Source organism: Sander vitreus, chromosome 5 (assembly GCF_031162955.1).
Source record: "Sander vitreus isolate 19-12246 chromosome 5, sanVit1, whole genome shotgun sequence".
Taxonomy (NCBI): Eukaryota; Metazoa; Chordata; class Actinopteri; order Perciformes; family Percidae; genus Sander; species Sander vitreus.
This window is the reverse complement of record NC_135859.1, coordinates 17,822,335-17,846,567: the sequence shown is the minus strand read 5'-3', so window position 1 is coordinate 17,846,567 and position 24,233 is coordinate 17,822,335. Positions and strand designations below refer to the sequence as shown.

The window sequence follows — 24,233 nt, the reverse complement described above, 5'->3', positions numbered from 1 at the left end:
ACTTCTATACAGTTCTGTACAGTAAATATGAAGCTACCGCTGGCAGTCAGTCAGCTTAGCTTAGCACAAAGACTGGAAAAAAGGGGAAACAGCTAGCCTGGCTTTGTCCAGAGGTAACAACATTAAGCTAGTCTAGTAAATAACAATCAAGATATAATTTGTTAATAGACTACATCAATTTTGGAGATTTACCTTTTGCCAGACCCTGGCTTGCTGTTTCCCTGTTACCAGTCTTAATGCTAAGCTAAACATTTCAACAACAGAAAGGTTAACACAAATGAGGGGAAAAGTGTAACATATTAAATGACTGCAAATCAGTGATAAGCCTCTTTGTCACAGTTAATGAGCCAATGCTGGCTCCATCTTTCAAAATGCTTCAACAGTCTTCACTCAGTTCACTTAACTAATCCATAAAATCGTCTGCCTGGCCATCTTTACAGTCTTTGTTTGCCTTTTCTACACATCTGTGTCACAGTCACTTAGGGATCTCTCTGTGTTTTAAAACAGGGCCATATAATGTTTGTGCAATGGATAATAGTCAGTCGAAATAATACACACTCACACAGTAATTATTCATGCAAACACATACTTTTTAACTTCCTGAAAGTTTCAAAGAATACAGCCACCTACACTCACATTTAACTTGTATAGCTGTGTGTTTTGTCCCTGCTTCAACAAGCAAAGTAAAAATATATATTTGTTGGTTCTTTGTGAATCAGTGAATTTTTTAATTCTATAAAAAAATATATTTAATTTTATAAAGACAGATTTTAATATGGTAGGCCACTGGCGACCATTTATAGTTCACAGATCTATTGAGAGACTGAAAATTAATAATTACAGTTGCATTTTCTCAAAAGTTGCTTTGTGTCACAGAAGGGTAACAATGACAGTTAAAAGAAGTTTAACAATTGCAAGAAGATGAAGAGCTTGGTTTATCCTAGTTTCATAGGACATACACATACACTTGCAAAATTTGTAGATCTGCTAGTTTCAAACAGCAGGTAGAGAAACACAAAAATCCCAAAACACAAAACACTAGATTACTAAACAGTCAGGAAGCTCTGTGACCACTGTCTGTCTTTTAAACAAAAGGACATCTGACTCAGGCATAACAGGAGTTTCCACAATTTTTGTCATATTGTCCTTTTAAATCTGCGGTGGGTTAGCTGTTAGCACCGCTAACACATAAACAACAATAGGTTAAAACATACAATGACAATAATTACATCATTCTTGTTGCTATACAACACATAGTTTGAAAACAATCCGCAGTTTGCCAGATATAGTTAGCGTTATTCCCCAAAAATCACAGACGGTTCGTTTCTTGCTTTTCGGGCATGATGACCAGTTTTAACTTGCCGGCCACCACACACCAACCTTTGAAATCTATTCCATTAGACTCCCTATTCCCATGGAAGATGTGCCCTCTGTGTTTCGTATTTATTATATTAAAATAAAGTTACCTCCAGTTTGTAAATGACATAAGTTAGTTTTGTTGAAAAAGAAATAAATAAAAAGAGTAATGAAAGTCAAAGAGAGCGAACCAGATTTCTGTTCACACACATAACATCATAGGCATCTATGAATTCAGCCTTAAAAAGGAAACTAGCTCATTAAGCTGCATCCGTAGGCCTCATGTTTCTTTAAGACAATGCATTACCAGCAGGGACTGAGCCACTGCCAAAGGCACTTGGGCTGCTGCAGCCAAACACACCAAAAATCAAGACAAGTGCCTGGACAAGCGCGCCTCTCTTTTGTCCTCTCAAACACACACACACACGTTTAAACAAAAAAACCACAACCCACCCACAAATGTCACAATCAAATACACTTATTTAACTCATTGCACCCACAACAAGGTCAAGGCTCAGCAAACACAAACATATTGGGGCAAAGAGCTTTTTGGTAAAAAATCAATTAGAAAAACACACAGAAGAGCATTTGGATGACTGTAACCCCAAAACACTAAAGCCACATCCAATTTTTTACCTTAACCCTTAAAATTGAATTTATGTCCCATTAGTTCTGGTATAGATTAGTTTTTCTTACTTGTTCTCGTTGGTTGCGTCATATCGAGGCATGGGATCCATATCGTTACCGTTGACATCATAGCTGGCCTGAGGGTCCTGGAGGAGACACAGAGGTCAAAACAAGTACGTCAAACACCAAAATCAGGGGAGAGAAAACAGCAAACATGTAAATTCATTAGAAAGGTAGGTTCAGCACTGCCCCCGTGTGTGTGTGTGTGTGTGTGTGTGTGTGTGTGTGTGTGTGTGTGTGTGTGTGTGTGTGTGTGTGTTTCTCTAACCCAATCAAACAGTTCACATTTGCATCACTCACAACAGTTTTGTAAATCGAATGCAATCAGAGCAAACTCAATCTGCTGCGCCGCTCACCCTTCGGCATAAACAAATCCAGGCATTAGGAGTAGCTAATAACAGCAGCGCTGTCTGCTGTCTAACAGGGTGTGAATCATTTTATCTGCATGGTTGATTGATGGCCTTACCTGCTGCCTCAGGCCAAGAACTTGCTCCAACTATCTGGCCTTGGTCTGAGGTAGACACACCTTTGCATGCACATGAAGTATGTAACCACAGACAAATAAACATGAACACACAGCATACCTGCACAACCACAGGTTTGAGGAAGCTTTTCCTTCAGAATGTAATCCATGACACGATTATCTGATTCAAATTACCACCAGTATCGCAGTCTAGATGACTTCTGTAACATGAATTTCTTGCTTTCTGTAACATGGCTTAGTTAGATCCTAAAAAGGACAATGGATTCCTAGATACAAATTCTGATTCATGTTATTAATACTATAATCATAATGTTTAATTTAAATTAGTCTCACAATTTAAATACCTTTTTCCACAAAAAAGATCATCCTCATAGCCAAACGCACACAAAGCAGGTTACATATATACATTTCTATAACTCCCAAAACCTCACACGCAGTGAAATTGTATTAAAAAGGGGTCAATCTTTGTATATGTCTGACGACTGAAGACTCAACAAGCACACACACACACACTGCCATTGATAGCCGCCCTACACGCGCATACATACACACTCACGTAGTTCTGAAAGAGGTCTGGGTGGTTCCTCTCGATGCCGTCATCTAGTATGGTCACCACTACGTCTTTACCCGTGTAGCCCCTCTTCCACGCCCCCATGATGTTCATGTCCGACTGGCAGTTATGGACGTCGTCGTTACAGTGCTGCAGAGATGGTGGCAGGAGGTGAAGGAAGAGAGGCGATAAAGAAGTAACCAGGGGGAAACCGAAAAAAAAAAACACATCAGCGTCTTGCAGATGCACAACTTATGCATTATGAGTGTGCCCACATAACGAAATGTCCACTGTCCACTTAACTCACAGCAAGTTCGAGCATTACCATTTTTCATACAGAGGCACAGTCACACATACACCAGCCAACAGCTTGGTTAAACTGTAACATCTTATATGTCTTTACTTAGCCGGCTCTCAACCAGTCACAACACATGTAAATGTTGCTTTCAATATCCTTTTACTGCAAATTATTTTCAAAAACACCTGTGTGCCACAAGCTCGTATTTGTTTGATTTTTTAGTAGCAAAACAAATGGTCTTATTTCTTCTATTTCTTTTTTGTTTGTAGTTGTTTGCCAATTTTGTGCTGATTAATGGATAGACATTTGGGATTATATGCATCTACTTTATTTGTGATCTATCAACATGTAGCCCCACCCCCTATATTATCAAGTTTGAATATCAATAAAGAAATTGATCACACAATCAAAAATGACCTGAGAAAGCTTTTCTTTCAAAGTTAACCTGAAAAAAAAAAACACATCATGTTCAGAGAGTTCTGTCCTACAGCTAGAAAAATATGTTTAAAACCTCTGGTCAAAGTATTCAGAGTTATCTATACAAAGTTAACAATTGACAGAACGCACACACACACACACACACACACACACACACACACACACACACACACACACACCTAAAAGAGCAATTATCTAAGGGTGTATGCAAATATCTGATAAGCCTGCAAATCTCTGCAATGTGAATTTGAATGTACTGTGTAAGAGTGTGCGCTTCTGTGTATGTGCGTGAACAGGTGCACGCATAGCACTGCCAATTGAGAAATGATTTTGAAATGCAAGAACACAGCAACATTTATATTTTTACCTCTGTGGACTTTCCTGTGACACATATTTATGAGTAAACAGAATCTCTTAGCTTGACCCTGCATACATCAAATTGAGGAAATGCAAAAATGTCATCACTATGGCTTTTCTATTCTTTCATCAGAAAAACACACAAATCCCTCAGCTCTCCTAACCCTGCAGTAATCAGGATCATTCCATGACCTTGGCTCACCTTTGACCCACACACTTGATAAATGTAGGCAAAGAACAGCACACAAGCCTCTGAGAAGAATATATAAAACTCTCTAAATTATATTGGGCTCCAATTGCCTTGGAATTTGTAATATTCTTCTTTTGGTGCAGTAAACATAAAAAACAGAGAGAGAGAGACATTCTCTGGTAAGAGCATACAGTGTACTCACAATGTACCACATACTGCTCCACTTGGCATCATTATAGAATATGTTGTTCTGGTCAGGGTTGCTGTGCGCGGGGCTTGTAAGTGAAAAGGGCGGGACTGGCTTGTAATCCCTCTTGATCCTCCTCTTCACCACCTGCTGCTGTATCCACTCCACCTAAAACACACAACACAGGAGTTAGCAAAAACTGAGTAGGCATCAAGTAATACCACACAATAGTAGAATTACTTCACACATAGTACAATCAATCAACAGGTGTAATTTCATTAAAGTTCCTTTGAAATGATGTGTTCATGGGCCCACACAATCTTCAGGAAAATATAAGTTTCTGGAAAACCTGGTATCTTCTTAAATAATGGGTGCTGCATCTTTAACAAAAAAGTGAACCTACAGTGGCTATATTTCCTGTTCTTTGCCTTATATGATGAACTCACACACACAAAGACTCCAATCTCCAATAGATATGGCTAGTATACTGTGACGCCCGACCAGCGCAGACTGACAACACATAAGAAAGCAGGATTAGAGCATTACATTTTTGTCAAGGTTGAGCCATGAGTCCAGAGTACTTTTTTTTAACTGTAGATGGAATCAATACTGAAGAGAAATCCAGTTGTTCACTTGTAAATGTGTTTTTATTTTAAAGAAAAACATTTTCAAAAGTAATTTCAGCCTTATGGATTTTATATATATATATATATATATATATATATATATATATATATATATATATATATATATATATATATATATATATATATATATATATATATATACACACACACACACACACACACACACACACACACACACACATATATAGGTCTCCCCATTTAAATGGCAAAGGTGAGTTAAATTAAGACTACTGCATTAAAAAAGCCTGTGTTAAGAAGTATCAACAGAATCATGACATATTATCCTTTTTAGCCATATAAAAAGGTAAACTGTCTATTCATTCCAGTGTTAGCCTACAAGAGTTTTGCAGTGGACACATTTCTTTTCTCTCCATCAGTTCATTTTTCCCTGTCTGCAAAATGGCCAGACTAATACACACACATATGCACCGAAGACATAAATGTCTCTCAGGTAACATCAATCTCTCAAATGTTATGGGCTCGCTTCAAGGCGCAAGGCATTCCTTGGCAGGAATCTTGCTCCACTTTCAGACGGAATTTTCCGATTTCAAAATCAGCATTGTTGGACCTGAACATGAGGGCTGGACCCACTTGCTTGGCCCTGGTCACCTCTTTTTAAAACCCTGAAATCTTGTGTTTAGTCTAGCTAAAGTCCTGCAGACTTCATCTGTCTAAAAAGACTCAATGGAGAAGTTTACATGTACCAGCAATGACGACAACATAAAAACTAAAATATTAGCAGGCATAAAACTGGCACAACACACAGAGGGTGCATGTGGCAAGCTGTATGAGAGCATCCTGAGATGTAAAATATATCTGTAATAAATGATTTATGGATTCTTCAGACTGAAGTTTGCACATAAACATGATTGTGTGACAACTTAAACAGACTATGGTAGGATCCTGGTTACTACGAGTAGCTACCGCTTATACAGTAAATAATGTGCACTTCTTCTGATCAACACACCGTCTACTGTGAACTTAAAGTGCCTATGCATAATGAACAGACAAAAAAAACACGCTATTAACAGATTAATCAATCGAACTGTTTTCACATTGAAAACGTGTTTGTTGCTCAGTATGCCAGATCCAGAAGTCTGAGGCTTTGTAGAACACTATGTGACTGCAAAGACGAAGCATTTCTCCACATCAATACAGCTCCAGCAGACACAGAGGAGAAGAGAAAAGCTGACATAATGACTGCAGAGTGATTATCTGGTCTCATGCACTGAAATAATCTACCAGGCTCTCCAGAGAGTTGGAGAGGGAGGCAAAGAGACACGATAAGACGAGAGAAAAAGAGGTGATAAAGAGCTGAAGAGAACAAGTCCCAGGAGAGTCAATAAAAAAAAAAAGAGCTGGAAGAGGAGGGAAGTGAAAATAAATAGCAAGTGAGACCAAAAGACAGCAAGTGAAGGGAGGATGATTGATTTTATAAATAACATTGATTTAATAACTCAAGTATGTATGCTCTTAATAGATCCTGAAGGAGGGAGAGCAAAAAATATGATTCTGTAAATGACAAAACTTAATAACTCAAGAGTGTAGACCTCCCTTTTAAGAGAGCAAGATATGGAAGAAAAGGAAATGGCAAACCAGGGAGGGAAAACAGAGACAAAGAGTAAAAAGCACAGTGAGATATTTTGTTTTAGCCTGGTGCTCCTCTGTCTGAGCTCATTACACTACAAGTTCTGTCAGGACCATCAGTTTCAAAGCAACCGTTTACACACGCTATTAGCCCCAAAACAACACTGTCATCAGGAATTGTGCATGCGTGTGTCTGTGCAAAAGCACTGGTGTATCATTACAATTTGCACACATTAGCATTGCATCAACCTCAATCTTTGATCAGCAGCGTGACTTACAACTGCGCTTGTCCGTAACTTTGTAATTCAAGGAAGGTCTTATGATGACTGCACCACTGCCTCTCATCTCCCCGCCAATCCTCTATGCCATTAATTCTTCTACGGATAGACTAGACGGAGCAAAGACTTTACAGATAGGAAAAAAAGAAGTGATTTTGCTGAAGTTGGATCCCAATTAGTGTGTAGTTTTCACCTCAGAAATGTCTGATAATACCCAAGAACCTAATAAGATTTATGAACACTTTGCTGAAGAACCTGAAGTTTCATGCATCTGCGTTCTGACAAGTATCCACTCTACTGAAGGGCCCTTGAGCAAGACACCAAGAACCCTACAACCTCTGTCAGCTGCTGCTTTGTAGTGGATGATGACCTCCGTCCTCCATAAGGAGGTGGTAGGTGAAGCAATTAAGGATGATTGAAGTATCAGGCATTATTATAGCTATATACTGTACTTTATATTCTACATACTGACTCAGTGTAGTGAATAAAAAAGGGTCATAAAGCACTTCTAATTCATTGTTTTATCTGCAGGAGCAGAGCCACTGAACTGTTCATCTACCTACCAGATTAGTCCAGATGGTATTGGTTTGCTGAGCTTTCCTCAGCTTTTAGTGACACTTTCTGAAAAAATGAACAGTTCAACCAAAACATTACTCTTTTTTAGGTTTTATTGATTACTTTCAATGATCTATGGGCTGAAAACTATGTTAATGTTAAAAAGGTGAAGATTGATAAAAAGGTAAATTTCCATCCATCCATCCATCTTCGTCCGCTTATCCGGTATCGGGTCGCGGGGGTAACAGCTCCAGCAGAGGACCCCAAACTTCCCTTTCCCGAGCCACATTAACCAGCTCCGACTGGGGGATCCCGAGGCGTTCCCAGGCCAGGTTAGAGATATAATCCCTCCACCTAGTCCTGGGTCTCCCCCGAGGCCTCCTCCCAGCTGGACGTGCCTGGAACACCTCCCTAGGGAGGCGCCCAGGGGGCATCCTTACCAGATGCCTGACCCACCTCAACTGGCTCCTTTCGAAGCAAAGGAGCAGCGGCTCTACTCCGAGCTCCTCACGGATAACTGAGCTTCTCACCCTATCTCTAAGGGAGACGCCAGCTACCCTCCTGAGGAAACCCATTTTGGCCGCTTGTACCCTGGATCTTGTTCTTTCGGTCATGACGGATACTAAATTTGTAAAACTAAATATGTTGTCAGTCTCCATGTAAAATAGTTTAAAACAGATTCAGCAGTTCTGCAGCGGTAGATGCTGTAAAAATCTCTCATTGATCATTGCCATTTTCACATCTCATTCTCACAGCTGCATTTGTTTTTCAGAAGCATAAGCAGAGGGAAACCACTTCTAATGCCAAAAGAAAATTATTCAAGCAAACTGTGACAAACAATATTAATATGAGTATGAAGGCAGAGGGAAAATAAACAAGTCCAGAGGTTTCAATGGTAATGTGGGTGATAGTGACATTAATATCATATCTAAACAACTGGTGTGCGCACACACACACACACACACACACACACACACACACCTTTAAAAAGAGCAGTCTGATGATTAGAGGACACTGTATGTCTGTAATATATATAGATATATACTTGAAGTATCTGCAAAAATAGTATCTTTAAAACTAAAAAATACATAAATACATGGATAAAATGTGCATGTGTTTTACTGTTCCATGTCCTCTGATATGTTCAATGTTTAATCTCTGCCACGATTAGTCTAACAAAAATAATTTATATTTACATTTCAAGTGGTTCCCTACTTTTCCCTACATACTTCTACGGCTAACATATGTGGCTTTTCATTTCTTTTCATAGATCATGGATATTTTAAAAATACACTTTTGTCCTCTATTCGCAGGATGACCAGAGGCAGATTAATGGTATTCAACAGTTTTTCTAAAGCAATCAAGGGCAATGCCATCCTTTGTTATCACTCACCGGTAACAACCTGTGGTTATCTGTTTTTTTTGTATTATGTTTGACAATCCCTATCCAAAGACAATATTGCCTTTATGGCCTGTAAAACTTGCCCATGTCTCACTGCAAATTTGCTGGCAGGCATTTTTTTTTTTTACTCTAGCTTGGTGAAGCAGATAAATGATCGGCTAGCACCTTTAACAGCTAGCACCTTTTTTTCTTTTCTGCCACTCCAACTCCCTCTCCTATCTTACTTTTTTACTTTCCACATTTCTCCACCTTATCTGCTTCTTTCTTGCCGTCTCTCCGTTGTACTTCAGGTCTTCTTCTCCGCAGATGCCCATTTTTCTTTGAAACTGCCTGTCTCTCTTGTTCCCATTCCAACCCCCTTCCTCCCTCCTCTCTCTCATTCGCTCTCTGTGTAAGGGTTTGCAGGTGGCTCGTGGTGGCTGGGTCAGTAACCAGGGGAAACTGGGGAAGAGTTCACTTCAATAGAACAAATGGGAACAAATTGATCCACTTTCACTGCTGTTTTTGAGACGCTGTTTGCGTAGCAGGCAAAAGAACTGGCCAGTGAAGCTAAACACCCACAACGACGTTTGGACTGACACGAGAAACCAGTTCCTCTGCTCTCTAAGTGCAATTCAGAGCCTCAGCCCAAACAACTTTTCACAGATGGTTTGAGCCCTGTGGTGCTGTGCTAGCCAGCAGTAGGTGCTCCTCTCAGGGCGTCGATTCCTTAATGGTTCATCTGTTAAACAAATTTAAGGCAGAAACAGATTCAGGAGTCTATGGCAGAATGTCCCACAAGCATCCAGGCTTTATGGAAATTTGTACGTGGGACTGTGTGGAGTTTCATAGTACCTGTGCGTATGCAAATTACCCCTAGGTCCTGACAGGTACTAGAGTTTAGATTCTCTGCCCGAGCATATATAGATATTTTCCGCCGCTATCCTCGGGGTGGGCCAGGCCCTTGACCAAGCATTTGTGTTTTTTTTAATCATTACTTTATTAGTCTTATTCGGTGGGGAGAAAGCACTGCCTCTCCAGCTTCTCCCGTAGCTCTGGGTGTCCTGCACTGACTTGAGTGTGAGGTAAACTGTGCTACATCGTGCCTCCCCCATCTGCAGCACTGTTGTCGGCCAGTGCGTCAGCATGCAGACTGTGCCGAAGGACAATATTAATTAGGTGATCAAGACAAGAAAATCTCCTATATGGTTCCAGGGCTTTGATTATGTTGATGCTTTGATCTGTTACCCACACTATTCGGCTGAGGGAGCAGCTATAGGGTCGAGTTTAGGTTAGAGTTTTTTTTTACGTTTCTTCATTCGGATCCATTTGCGATCCATTCCAGTCTGAATAAACAAACAGCGCAGTTTACATGCTTCATCCTTGTTGCATTATTCATTAAGATAATTCTAAACAGATTTCTGTAGTTCAAACAACTCGGAATTGTAGTTGAGAACGTCAGTTATAACGGCCCACGTATTAAAAAAATGTCGGGTTTAAATTGGGCTCAGGCTCATAATTACAATTAATGTGTCGGGCCGGGTTCGGACGCAACGTGCACGGGCTCAGGTAGGGTCAGGCTTGATTTTTTGGGCCCGATCTAAGCTCTAACAGGTACACAAGCTCCGTCTGTGTTGTCTTCTTGATGCTGCGAATGTCTTCCACACATGTTCATGAATACAGTGATCTCTAAAAGGCATGAAAAAATTGGATGATGAAAATCTACAAGCAATAGTGGGTAAATATTAAAAATGTGATAAAATATTTCCTTATGGGGCATGATTTTTAGAATCCTGCAACTCATAAATATCACAAAACACTGAAATTTCATTTTGGCATCACAGCCATTTTGCATTTCAGTGTATCCCAGCGAGGTTTCAGCTGCGGACCACACCTGCCTCTCAGTTTTCTTGCACGTCTGGATAAATGACTTCAAGTAAACAAGAGTCTCGCTATAGCTGTAAGTGAATCCGTCTGAAAACACTGTGCTCCTGCAACAGAACACCAGTTCATTGCCTCTACTAATGTCTGCAGACTTCAAAAGGACATTATAAAAAGGAGAAACCACCACTCTAGTACTCTAATTGTTGTTTACAGTAAACTTGAAATAGATTTCAAACAAAGCAGACCGAGTATACTTGAACTCATTTCACACCAAAAACTAATAACAGTGCAGAGCTACAAGAAAAAAGGCTTTAGTCGAAATCCTACTGACCCGATTGTTTTGTTGCTTAATGACGACTCTAAATTACACCTGCTTAGGAGACAGAAGAAAATTTGGCTAGCCAGCTCAACCGCAACAAAGAAAATGATAGCTCAGCGCTCAGTGCTGGCTCCCCCCCCCCCACTCGCTTTGTATAAAACAGTGGTTGGCGTATTTTCTAGACATAGTTATGCTTGATCTCTCTACAGCAAGGATTTACAAAGCCAAATCATCGACTACAGACCTATGGAAAAGCGCAGCAGCACAAGTATCAGTCCTAATGACCTCAGCGTCACAAGAACTAGAGGAGAGTGACTAGGCAAGGTGTGATTTTTGTTTGTTTTGTTTTCTTCGAGACTGCAGAGGGTGGGGGTGGGAGAGGGTTTTTGTTCTTGTTCAATTGTATTTGTCTGTTCTGCATGTTCAAAAATATAAAAACAATAAAAAGTTGATCTAAAAAAAGAAAAAAGGCTTTGGCTGTCCAAATTCTCTTGGAACTCCCAATATGAATGAGACATGGGCGCACGTCAGCATTGTCGCCGCAGCATATTTTATCACTTTGTCTTTCTTAAATTGGTTTACAGGGATTGTGATGCACAAAGGGAAAACTAAACACAAACGTAATGTACATGTAAGATGCAACTGTCTTTACAGTTCCATTATAGTAACATTACCTACCTAATATACACCCTAATAATATAATATATACCTATAATACCTAAAAAGCACAAACATCTGTTCTATAACTTTGTCTTGTTGGAATGTAAAGTTTGTTCATTTAAAAATTTTTAATTAAAACTTCCTTTAATTATTTTGAGATTATAAAGTTAGTTAGGCCTTCACCGCCTCCCAGAAATACTGATACATGATGTCTATAATAAACCTGCAACAGGCTAAAAATCTTGTATTTCATCTTGGAAAAACTTGAGAGAGAGAAAAAAAAGGAACGATTAGAGACATGCAGCTATCAAAAGGAAGATGCATGCTCTCTCCAGGTCAATGGCCTGCGCAGAGTCATTCACCACCCTGGAAAAATAAGTGGTCTTTGACCTGAGAGGCAAGTGACACTGCAGTTAGGCGGATGCCATAAAGCGGTAATCTGTGCTGCATCACCATGGTAACATGTGTGCCAATGAATACTGTGGATGGCAGGGTGCGCCTTTCATGGCACCGCTACACCCATCTGACTCACACAAACACACACGCTGTCATTATTACAAAACATCATTAGCAGCATGCCAGACTACGCTGGTGCCAAACTAGCCGTCATGTTGATCCCAAACCCACAGACCGCTTGCAGATTACGATGAAAGCATAGCGAGTCAGGGGAAAACACTGACAGCTCCATTCCTTCCCACTCCACTTTGACTTTATTTGGTTTCTCTAATCCATCTTTCCCCTCTTCCCTTCAGCTCCTCTTCACTCTACTTCTGATGTAATAGCTTCTTTTTCTGTCCTTTAACCTCTCATCTCTGATCTAGTCCTCTAAAATCTCAGTCTCTCGGCCAGCTGGCATTAGGACACAAACCTTCCTCCACCATGCACAGTGTCAGGCTCGAGCAAGAGAACCAAAGACGGAGGGAGGGAGACAAGTACGCTGAAAGGAACAGTGAAAAAAGGGAGGTAAGAGAGGGAGTCCCAGGAAGACAAAAGAGATGACAGGTAAGGACAGCAGGTGCACAAAACAAGTGTAGTGGACCAAAATAAGTAGAGAAGGAAAGAGAATTGAAAAGAAACAAGGAGATGAGAGGACAACAAGAAAAGTGGAAACAGAAGGTGACAGACACTGTCTTATCTTTTCATTCTGTTTGGCTCACTATTTCTGATATCTTCTTTCCACTTCATCCTTTCTTTTTATAGTCACTCTAATACATACTTATAATTCTTCAGCATGCATTCATGTGCATGCACAGATACAAACAAACTTGCATGCCCTTGAATTCACTGTTGAAAACACACATTCACAAAGCCATTGCTGCTGTATTAAATCCCTGAATCCCCCAAAAAAGACACAAAAATATTTATATACATGAATGGGATATTTTAAGTTTCACTGTAATGGATCTGGGGAGTTTCATTATCAGGATCAAGTCCCAGCCTGCTTGATAAAGTAACCCACTTCATCAAACAGGTGGACAACAACAAGTAAAGTTTGTGTGAGATACAAATGACTAAATAAATACTCTTGACAAATGTCCAGAGGGACCAAAACGTTAGTTTTCTTTAATAGATAGTGATGCTGCAGCAAGAGCAGTGTGCAGGATTAACATTTTTTCCAAGTGTGTGATATTTTCCAACATGCCTGCACAGAAAATTTGTTGGATGTGCAATTTCTTTCTTTAAAAAGATACAAACATGACAACAAAATATTCTACAGTTATTCTATTCTATTCTAGGTTTTCACGTCAAGAATGAGACATTTCCACAAACTGACTGGTCATTGAATCCCATTTAAAGCTACATACTTAAGCACTCTATACACATCAATCTTCAACAGTAAAGGAAAAAATATAATACTACTGTACTACTATACCCCCCCCCCTTAAATTTGAATTAGCAACTTGTCCGGTGTATTTTGATGAAGTTCAGAGTGGTGTCAGATTCAGGCTTCATTAATATTGCAGCCAGAGTTTGATGACCTGGTGCAGTGATGTGAAGAGCACTCACCGGACAAGAGTAAGGGTTACCTTAGGTCAAACTCTAGTTTGAAGGGTCAGTTCATATTGTTCAGTTGACTAAGATGATTTGCAAGCCTATATTTTATATTTAATAAGGCAATCCTAACAATGGTGAAGTAGAAACCAAAGTACATATTATTTTTTTCATATACTTTGACTTTTGGCCATAATGTAATATGGTGACACCACTGGGGCAAAATGTCACTTTGGTTGGAAGGCTATGGCACCAGTTCTGCCCATTTGTTGAGTTTGGGTCTGAATCAAAGTCTGGTACCTGTGGTTAAGATCAAGTTAACAGGTTAGTTTTAGGGGAATCAGCTGCCATGGATACAGACATGGCTTTCTGTTAACTTGTGTTTCTGGAACAGGGCTTTTCTAAGAGCCATGTGCTTAGAATGGAAAATCTAGACTGAATTTTGATTTAACAGATCCAATTAACTGGCTAGTCTTTCTTTCTGGGACGCCACCCTGTCTAAAAGGATATGTAGTTTCTGAACATATTTCACAGAAACATGATGGTTAAAAAATAAATTAATAATAATGAATCAGCATTTATAAGCCGTTCCCTTTTTATTTCAAGGAAGATTATATTTATATAATGTTAAATCTTCCACCTCTAAACCTATCCATCAGACCTGAGGTTTCTGGGTTTGTGGAATAGAAAAAATAAGAGAATAGGTCTCATTTATCACAATTCATTTGTAAGGACTACGATCAGTACAGCGTGAAATGTCAGGAAAACTTCCTGCAATGTAATACTTCTGTTCTCATAAACACGTTGTCCCTGCAATAACCCATGTGTATCTTGTCTCAGGTCTTGTCTGCAACAACAAAGATAAGACAACTGAGTTGGTGTGTAAAATGTATTCCACACATTCTTCAGGCCTGTGCGTCAAATACAGCAGGGATCTGATGGTGATGAATTTACTTGCAAAGTGGAAATTAGGATTATAGTGTAATGGCATATTTCATAAATAAAAATAACATTATTAAACAAATTAACACACACATACACACATGAAGAAATCAGCAAATGGTCTAAGGGAAAGTATTCATTTTAGACTTGACTGTCTAAAGTTCTGCCAAAAACCTTTGGCAAGATGTCTTAAAATTATAGCCTGATATAGTTGTTTCACAAAATAATCGTAACTCAAGGTCCACTTCCTCACTTTTTCTAGGGCTTTCCTCCGCACCCTCATGGTATTCATTGGAAGCTGAGTTACATACTTAGGTCACGTGATGACAACAGAGTCATCTCTATAGCCGTTTTCACATATGAACTCCGGGCAATGTGTGAAAGGGGCTTTAGACAACTGAGCAAACTCATAGGAAAAACTAGTATGAGGACCTTGAGTTATGATTACTCCAGTACCATTTAAATACACAAGAAATGCATGCTCTGTCAACTATTTTGATTCTAAACCTGTCATTCACAAAAGTACAGTAGGCTTACCTTGGGCTCCATGGAGATGAAACTATGGCGACCGCGGCTGGACAAAGTAGATCTCTTGATGGTCCGGCTATGGAAGAAGTGATAGTGGTCTTTGAGATCCCCAATCTGCAAAACATATACAGACTTAAGAAAGGTATTCATTCCATAACCCTATCTACCTCATCATAACTCATTAGTGTAACTACAAAAACTTTTTTTTTTCTCCTGCAGCAGTGTCCTACAACTGCTCTGGCAATTTTATTCTTGTAGAGATGTTTGCATTCCAGTATTATTCTAGTATTCCAGAGTATTTTAAAGCACTTTGAGTGAGTGCTTTAACATACTTTAAAGAATTTTAAAGAAGTTCCTTTTCTTAAAGAAGTAAAGTTACAATGTTCTAAGTTGGTATGTTAATGTCCATGTTTTTCTATGTATTATATATACAATTTGGTTGAGGTCTTAAAAACTGTCATAGAGAAAAAGACAGAGAGACATGGACTACAAGATGAGACAGAAAGGGCAGACAAGTCAAACAAAAACACAAAAAGACAGAAAGAGACAGGCTGAAAGTCAGACAAATGTACAACAAAGACTGAGTGACAGAGAGATGGGGAGGACAGAGAATCCGCAGACAGAAAATGATAGGCAGACGGCAACCTGCTGGATGGTGATTAGTTTTAATAATTGATAAAGACCATACAATCCCTCAGATGATCAAACTGTCATGGCTGCCAAGGGTCCTGTGTTGCGTCACTGATCCATGGCTGAGCTCCACCGCCACAGAACACATTAGATCAGCTTTCTGCTCATGAACACATTCTCCAACTTCCAGACTGATAAAATGAGAAACAAGACAGTGCCAATAGGCCTTGCTGGATCACCTTTCAGCAAACACCAAACATTTGCTAAACATGCAGCACACATCAGATGTCTTGGGTAATAATCAGATTTAAAAATCATTCTACATACTAACTAAATCTGCTTCCATAATAGGCGGCTACCGATCTGGATGCTTCTCATAGTGCAAACAGGTCTCAACATATCGTGCTTCCACTGCCTATTTAATCTCCCCAACATCTGCACTACTATTAGCAGGCCACCCTTCCCTCTAGGAGTGTCTGCATATGGGGAGGTGCTGGAAAAGCTCTCCACACAGAATTAAAAAACCCAAAAGCCCAGGTCTAAACTTCTGCTACACTGCTCTTTTTAAAGCCATCTATAGTCCGTCGTTTGCAAAAGAAACTACTCATGTATTCCAATTACAGTGACATTTTGAAATTCACAACCATACCTTTTTTATCATAGCTTCAACACCTCTTCAGGTTGTACTTCATTTCACATTCGATGTGCAGTTTCCTAAATTATTGGTTTGAGTTGTTACTGTTATAGTTATGACAAAATGTGATCATATGCAGGGGTTATAGTCAACCGAACTATCATTCTAATGCAATAACCTACAGAAGAAATCGCAACTTCAGCATAACCTTTGGTTACTGGGAATTATGTGGAAACAAATTTGTGACGTGAAACCACTTGCACTACAGTGATTAATGAGGTCTTGCATCACAGACTTTTTCACTGGATACATTAACACTTCCATGTCACTTGATACGGAATCCTGCCAGGAATTGCTAAAAGGCGATAAGACTTTTCCCCTGGAAAATTGTTCCGAGTGTGTCACAGCTGGGTCAGACTCCAAAACTACAAGTTTTGCCTAAATAAGTGTGGTTCAGATACTAAGTAGATTCTTGCTACATAGAGCAGATGCAATAGTCTTATTACAGCTACATTTTATAAAGTGAAATCAAGGATAGGCTACTACTACTACTGACTCAATATATTTTACTTCACATGTATTTGCATACAAATGTGAATTGATAGGGGCAAGCTGGCACTGAAATTGTTATCCCTATCCCCCTGACCATACCCCAACTGGCCCAAAATAAGAATTAAAATCATCAACTCAGGCTAAATCAACAAACCAAAAAGTAGGCTATAATAAATAAAATACTGATTTGTTTTAATGGTCATCACAGAAACTGGATGATTAGCTTGGATAAAAATGATCAGCATGAGTGACGTATTTTACAAAAACAACACCCAGTTGGCCTGATACCTTTAAGAACTGATATAATAGTACAACCTGCTTAAATTATCTCATAACTTGTTATTAATGCAACCGCCTCATGTCCATGTCTGGCTACAGATCATCACCCTTCCTCTCAATAGCTCCAAATCCTTTCCCATCTCTTCAAAACACCAGTTTGAACAGATATCCACATCTAGGGTCTTGTCAGCTGATTTAGACTCAATTTAGGCCACTGTCTTAGTCTGGGAAGGGGGCTCCATGGTTAAGAGGATTACCCAGAATTCCCCAATGAGGTGCTCTCTCACTCCATGCCAACTCTTTTCATCCATCTGTCTATCTATCGTCCCTTCTCCCTCCATCTCCCAGTATGTGGTTATCTTTGTCTGTTCTCCCTTTCCACCCCTGTCAAGAAGACTATATTGTCCCTCTGTTACATGTTTTCCCTACCCATCCCCCCTTTTTCTCTCTTTAACTACTTTGCCTTCCATCACAACATAAAACCTCTTCTCACTTATCAGTCTTATCCCTAAATCATTTATCACAAACAGTCCACTCTTTATGAATAGTCCTAGCAAGTTTAATTCAATTGAAGTGTATTGCTTGTGATTGTAGTGTATCTCTTTGCAATCTGCAGCAGCGTTAAACGGCAAAAAGACTTGCAATAATTCATATCACTTAATGAGTTTAAATTCATTTTCCATATACATCAGTGCTGCACTGATATAAGAGGGAGAGGGGTTGATGATGGGGATGTCAAAGTTCACATTAGGAAATCAGAGTGTGCTGTTATCGCTCCCATGGGAGCGGCTTTCAGCTGACCCCGAAAACCAGGAAGTGAAGTAAAACTCTTGTCTATATGAGGTGTCAAAGTCCAATGAACGCTCCATATTGAGATGGAAATTAGGGCGAATGGTGGGGGTTGGGGGCGACACTGCACTCCACAGGGGAATTCCTATGGGTCGGCTGGTATGGAAAGGTGGGGGGGGGGAGGACTCCACACATTAGTTCCCGTCAAAGAGAGGGGATAAACGAGGCCATTAAGGCCTGCTCTCTGGGGAGTATAGTGGGTGGGCGGGCTGGATAAGGCGAGGAGGAAGGGGGGGTTCAATAGCTGTTGACTAGGCTACCCCACAACAACCTGTCAGAATGCCCCCCTCTGTTCCACGCTGTCTTCGCGTCGAGCGCTGGCAAGTGCAGGCTTGAACTACCCACGTATTTTGGTCACGATACTCTGAAGTGTGTGTGGGGTCCATGTTTGTGTGGCCTATTTTTCATTTGCCCACACGATTTCTCTTTAAAAACTTTGTCAAAACACATTTTTTAAATGACCAATTAACCCATCCTCCTGGACCTGTGCAGACTTCTGTTAATTAATAAAATTACATAATGTAAAGACAGATGAATCTCACACAGTGTTTCCCTTCACTGTATATATATATTTTTAACAACTGTGATTGGGATTTATTTTAGACTTCACTAAGCATTGGCCCTCACATTTGGCCTTGAGAGTCAGATCTAATGAAAAGTGTAGGGTCTTACACTGTAGGTGCAAGCATATGCTTGATGATTTTAAATATTGGCTCAGATCTTTCTAATGAAATATGGCATGCCTATTTTAACACGTTCTCTCTTGTAGCTGTGTTTCATCATTAATCTATCTAGGATGACTTCTTAAGTATCTACTTAGGTCATCCTAAATGTAAGCAGAGCTCAACAGTGCTGATTTCTAGCAGCTGACCCAGTGGGCCTAGTTATGGGCTAAATTGAGATTGCACTCACAAGGAGAAGTGCAACACTCAAATCTCCATCTCTTCGCCCATATCATGTATGTAATGTAAAACACTGTGTTCAAGTTATTAAATAAAAAAGTTAATGTTGCCAAGTAGTCTAAAGCAGGACCAGTCAGTGGAGGTTTTTGAGTCAAACAGTAGCTACACAAATACAAATGTACAGTGTTAAAAAGGACCAACATGGGAATCTGTTTGACTGTATACCTTTTGATGTCAATTCAAAGACCACCAACCAAACAGCACTAACTGTCTCACTTGTGTGTCAAAAAGACCAAGCACATGAGACTGCTGTAGCTTTGAGGCTGATAGTGAGCTCTCTGTGGCTCCAGTCCGCAAACTGATCATGATCCGCGGACACACAGTGAGGACTAGAGGCACCTGTTGTGCCATCCTGCTCTCTCAGTCTTCTTCATTCGTTCCCTGCAGCTTCTCTCTTCTTATCTGAGAGACAGAGAGCTACAGAAAGAAGGACTGAGCTAGGATTCACAAAGAAGGTTCATGGCTCAGGTAAGGACTTCAGACCATTGACGTTTGACTTGGTGTCGTTTGTCTACTGGTAAAGGAATAATAACCACCATGACATGCCCGACTTTAAAGAGTTGTCAAAAACAAGAAACGACAAAGACACACAAAAAGGAGGCAACTTTTGATGGAGCAATAGGCGACCTACCTGTCCCATGTTCCTATAGCCATATTTATCCGCTATCCGCTCGGCCACATCGGCTCCACCGGCTATCCTGACTGCCCAGTGGTTGGTGTAAATCCGAGCATTGCACGGCGGGGACGCAAAGCTGAGACTGAGCGCCAGAACGCAAAGCAAGCTTCTTCTCCAAGCGGCGTTGCGGACCATCTTCCCCCACTTTTAACCCGACTCTTCTCCTCCTCCTCCTCCTCCTCAGCCGACCAGGCAAACAACCAAACTTCTCTTCTCGGCGAGCAAGACTCTCATAGACACACAACTATCCGGGCAAAACACTTAAAGAGAGAGAGGGAGAGAGGGGGGAAGGAACGGAGCCCCGAAGAGGAAAAAAATAAACCTTATCCTCAAACCTCTGCTTTCCACATGGGAGAGTTGGAAGTTTGCGTTTCGTGTGCCCTCTCTCTGTCCCCCTCTCTCTTTTTTCCACGGCGGAGGAGGAAGACGTGTACGTGTCTGTGCGCGCGAGTTCGTGTACGTGTGTGTGTGTGTGCGCGCGCGGTGCTCCTCAAAGCTGAGTTCTCTTCTCCACAAACAACTCGGATGTTGGTCGTTCAGCTCATCGGGCTTTCATGTGGCGAAATGGCTACAGCGCCTCCCCACAAATAACTAGCTGACACTCTGGAGAGTAGAAACAACTAAAGCCGCGGGGTTTCCCTGCCGAGCTCCGCTGGGTCTTAAAGACACTCATCTCGCCCGTCTACCAGACACAGCACAGGGGGGGGTCAAACTGGGGGCCAGAGAGCCACTCGGGGGCAAGCTTCAAGGGATCGCTCCATAAGGGCTCCCGGGTAAAATGAAGAATAGCTGTCTGGAAGTTAACCTAGGATTATTCTTTATTTTGATTGTCATACCACTCAGTATTATAGCCTACTTAAAAAATAAACATCTAAAACTGTTTGTAAATTCTGCAGTTTACATGTTCATGTATATGTGGCTACTTCCAAAGCAAGGAGGCATTACAACAAACTGATATCAAAAATTACAATATTTTTGAATCTGTAGATTGGTGCATTTGGAGTAATCATAACCCTGACCCCATGTTTAACCCCAACCTAACCCTGACCGTGCTTTGATCCTATTTAACCCAGGCGGGTCTAACATTAGGCTATTCATAATCCTAGATATTAAATAGAAAAGAAAAAAAGGACAAAGACCTTTTTTGGCCCCACTATTAATTATTGTTATTATTATTAGTATTATTTAAGAAATAATACTACCAAAGCATTGTGTAAAAGAGGCAAGTTTATTTATCAAACATGCTGAGATGATTAAACATTTAGTTTGACATCAGGAAACGTGCTATACTTTTAAGAATGTGTAGAGAAACATAGATTATGGTATCTTCCACATTTTGGGGTTTTGTTTGTAGACAAGACAATACCAGTGGAAATTGATTTATGTATTGCTTTCTAGACTTGTTTTGTTTGCAGTTTACAGAAGAGTCAATATTTTTTTTAACTGAGACAGCAGAGCTGTGTTCTAACCATCAACAATATGTTTGCTAGCGTGTCACATTTTATTAGCTGATACAAACTGCATGAATGGCTGGAAAATGTCCACTAGTTAACAAGTGGATGCATTACTTTTTGGAAACTGCTTCCCCGTCCCATACCTTGAAATCTGCTGTTGAATGCAAGCCTTGTCAGTCTCCTGTGCAATATTGACATAGACATACCAATGTAAAGTTGGGTAAACCATGACCTCCACCTCAGTCATCATCCAATGGGAAGCTACAGAAAAAAAACTATTATATATTCAAAGAAAAGATGGAATTATTATTTTCTCCCATAAAACATCCAACCCTCTTCCAACTTTAGTAATTTGATGATTCTTTTTGTTGTCATGATTTATGGTTAATAGTGTGGATTGCTTACAGTAAATACATCTTGCAAAGAAATGGATAAATAAGATTGAGTGGGTTTATCCTCTGCTATATCCCTGGACATGAGCTAAACTCCGGTGTGTTTAATACTCTCATACTGTAACCAACCTCCCAGATAACCTTACTGTATGGGTTACGCATCCACCACTGCCATGCAGGCCTTCTGCTCTTCATACCGGCTTTACTGCATATTTCCCCTCAATCAGTGAAGCTCTAGATGTCATGCCCCTCATCGCAACACAGGTCACAGCTGACTAAATGCTGTCATTATGGAATGTGCCGGTATTATCTGCAGTTGAGCCTTTCATTCAAGGCCTTTGTTGATTGATGGGTTTTTGTTTTGCAGCAGTTTCCTGGGGATGTCTCTGTGCACAGCGAAAACTCTGTTCTGCATGGGACACAAGTGAAAATCAGCATAATTGCACTAATTGCAGCCAATTTCTCGCTGAATGGACCCCGCTGTCACATCTCACAACAAGCGGGGGGACAAGAACATCTCATGGTCCCCCAGATGGAGATGAAAGGGAGTAAAAAAAAAAAAAAAAAACACCCAGTGAGCGTTTGCCATTCAGCTGGATGGAGGGGCTTGTAATTTAAAGAAAAAAAGGAGAGGAGACAAAACACAGCAGAAATTGATTTGAGTATCCAAATCAAGTACCCAGGTCACGAGGCCACCTTGAGAACCAGGGCCCCCAATTTCCATTCAGGTCTAAAATGTCGCGATATCCTGTGTGACAGCCTCACAGCTCCCCGTGTTTCTCCAGGGAGTGAACCGAGTGAACCCCAACAAAACGTCTTTGTCAACATCTGAGAGCGGATTGGTCATGAGTGTCAACAAACACTCTGAGGGGCATTCCTGTGCCTTTTCAATTAAATAACAGTGCATCCCATGTTTTTGCCAAACGCACCCTTAAAAAAAAAACTACACACAACCCCCATGATACAACACAATGGAAGGCTCCAATAGGAAACTGCAGCCAACTACAGATAGCTTCATTTACCAAGGACACAGCTAATTTGTTCATTCAGTATCAAGCCCAACATTTCTTGGGGAGAACCTCCCACATGATGTTCTTGTCCCATCAAGACAGGGGCATTACTGAACATGTGTGCCCCTCTTGCATTCAAGTGCATCTTATGATTACCCATCCACCACTGCTCCTCCACACCTCTCTGTCTGCACTTTTACCGATGATGTACCTTTTTGTTTCTTAAGTTATTTCCTAGGGCTCAATGCTCTCTCTGACCCCACCTTATCTGTAACTCTCACTGGGTGGGCTTCCTGGGAGTAAAGGTTGACCTTTCAACTTCACTTTGACCTTTGACCTTGTAGCTTTAGGCTTCTGCACTTTAGCCACAATAGCACCTGCCACTCACCGAATTTCCATCGTCTCTGCTCGGCATTTCACTCTCCAATCACTACCGTTCCCTTCTTCTCTTTACCCTCTCTTTTGTCAGCCACATACCAGGCTATTCTGGAGGCACACACACTCTATACATTCTGTTGAGAGAGATGGAAGAAGGGGGAGACAGACAGAGAGAGAGGTATAGCCAAATAAAAGTTTGGTCTCTTGCATCCGCGAGGAATGTTCTAATCTCCATGGTACTCATTCAGTATGGTAATGAGTTATCAATTAAAACAGACAGTTCACAGGTCAACACATACTTGTTTGTTTATTTATGTATTAATTGCCTGTGTTTGCTAAGTTTGTTCAATCTTCTTGAGTCACAAATATGACTCACAACTGTGCATTTAATCAGTGCCCAGGTCAGTGTTATGCAGTATATTAAAGGATATCTTCTATATAAGAGAAATTATTTTATATGTACCTGTAAGCTGTGAGTGACCCACCTGGTCTGGCCGCCGGTGTCAAAAAGTACTCCTGTGTATGGTATGGAGGTAACAGTTGACTTCATACTGTAAGACATTGCCACCTAGAGGTGACTGATAAGATTACATATAAGAGATTGCAGTTGAATTCTGTCAATATTTTCACATTCATGTCCATTTACACTTTTACAGGTGTATAAGAATTACTCTTTATCTGTTCCGAAACACATTATCCGTGCTATGCTCTAAATTACATTATTTCCCTCACAATGATTAGAGAAATTATTGCATTTTAAAGCAAATTAACTGAAACTAACTGAAACAACTAATTTATCATTGGTTTTAACATTGTATCTATTATATTTTCATATACATTTTCATTGTACGATACTGACAGAGCCATCCTTGTCCCTTTACGCAATTTCAAAAATCTTTCAGATAAATTGAATATTACTATGCAAACAACACGTGTAATACCTGGGTATCATTGGGAATGAATGTGATGCTCTAAGCCAGTGGTTCCCAACCTTTTTTACTTGGCGCCCCCCCTACTTATGTCTAAGAAAAGCTGAGCCCCCCCTCCGAAACCGAAGTTGAGGTAACTCTCGAGATAGAGCCTTACTTTCTTTTTTG

The 24,233-nt window shown here is 40.4% G+C and overlaps 1 protein-coding gene across 3 annotated transcripts in view; it reads right to left on the bottom strand.

The window, feature by feature from the left end:
* pcsk5b (proprotein convertase subtilisin/kexin type 5b) overlaps positions 1-20,507 on the bottom strand; it is a 61,424-nt gene extending 40,917 nt beyond the window's left edge. For 2 of the 3 annotated variants that reach the window (XM_078250821.1, XM_078250822.1), the window contains exons 1-5: positions 19,858-20,507; positions 15,330-15,434; positions 4,563-4,715; positions 3,084-3,227; positions 2,053-2,129 (exon numbers count right to left, since the gene is read on the bottom strand). In XM_078250821.1, coding sequence (XP_078106947.1) covers positions 2,053-2,129; positions 3,084-3,227; positions 4,563-4,715; positions 15,330-15,434; positions 19,858-20,037 — 659 coding nt within the window. In that variant the 5' untranslated portion in view covers positions 20,038-20,507. The remainder of the gene's footprint in view (positions 1-2,052; positions 2,130-3,083; positions 3,228-4,562; positions 4,716-15,329; positions 15,435-19,857) is intronic. The other variant, XM_078250820.1, reaches the window with a different exon arrangement.
* Between the last annotated feature and the right edge of the window lie 3,726 nt (positions 20,508-24,233).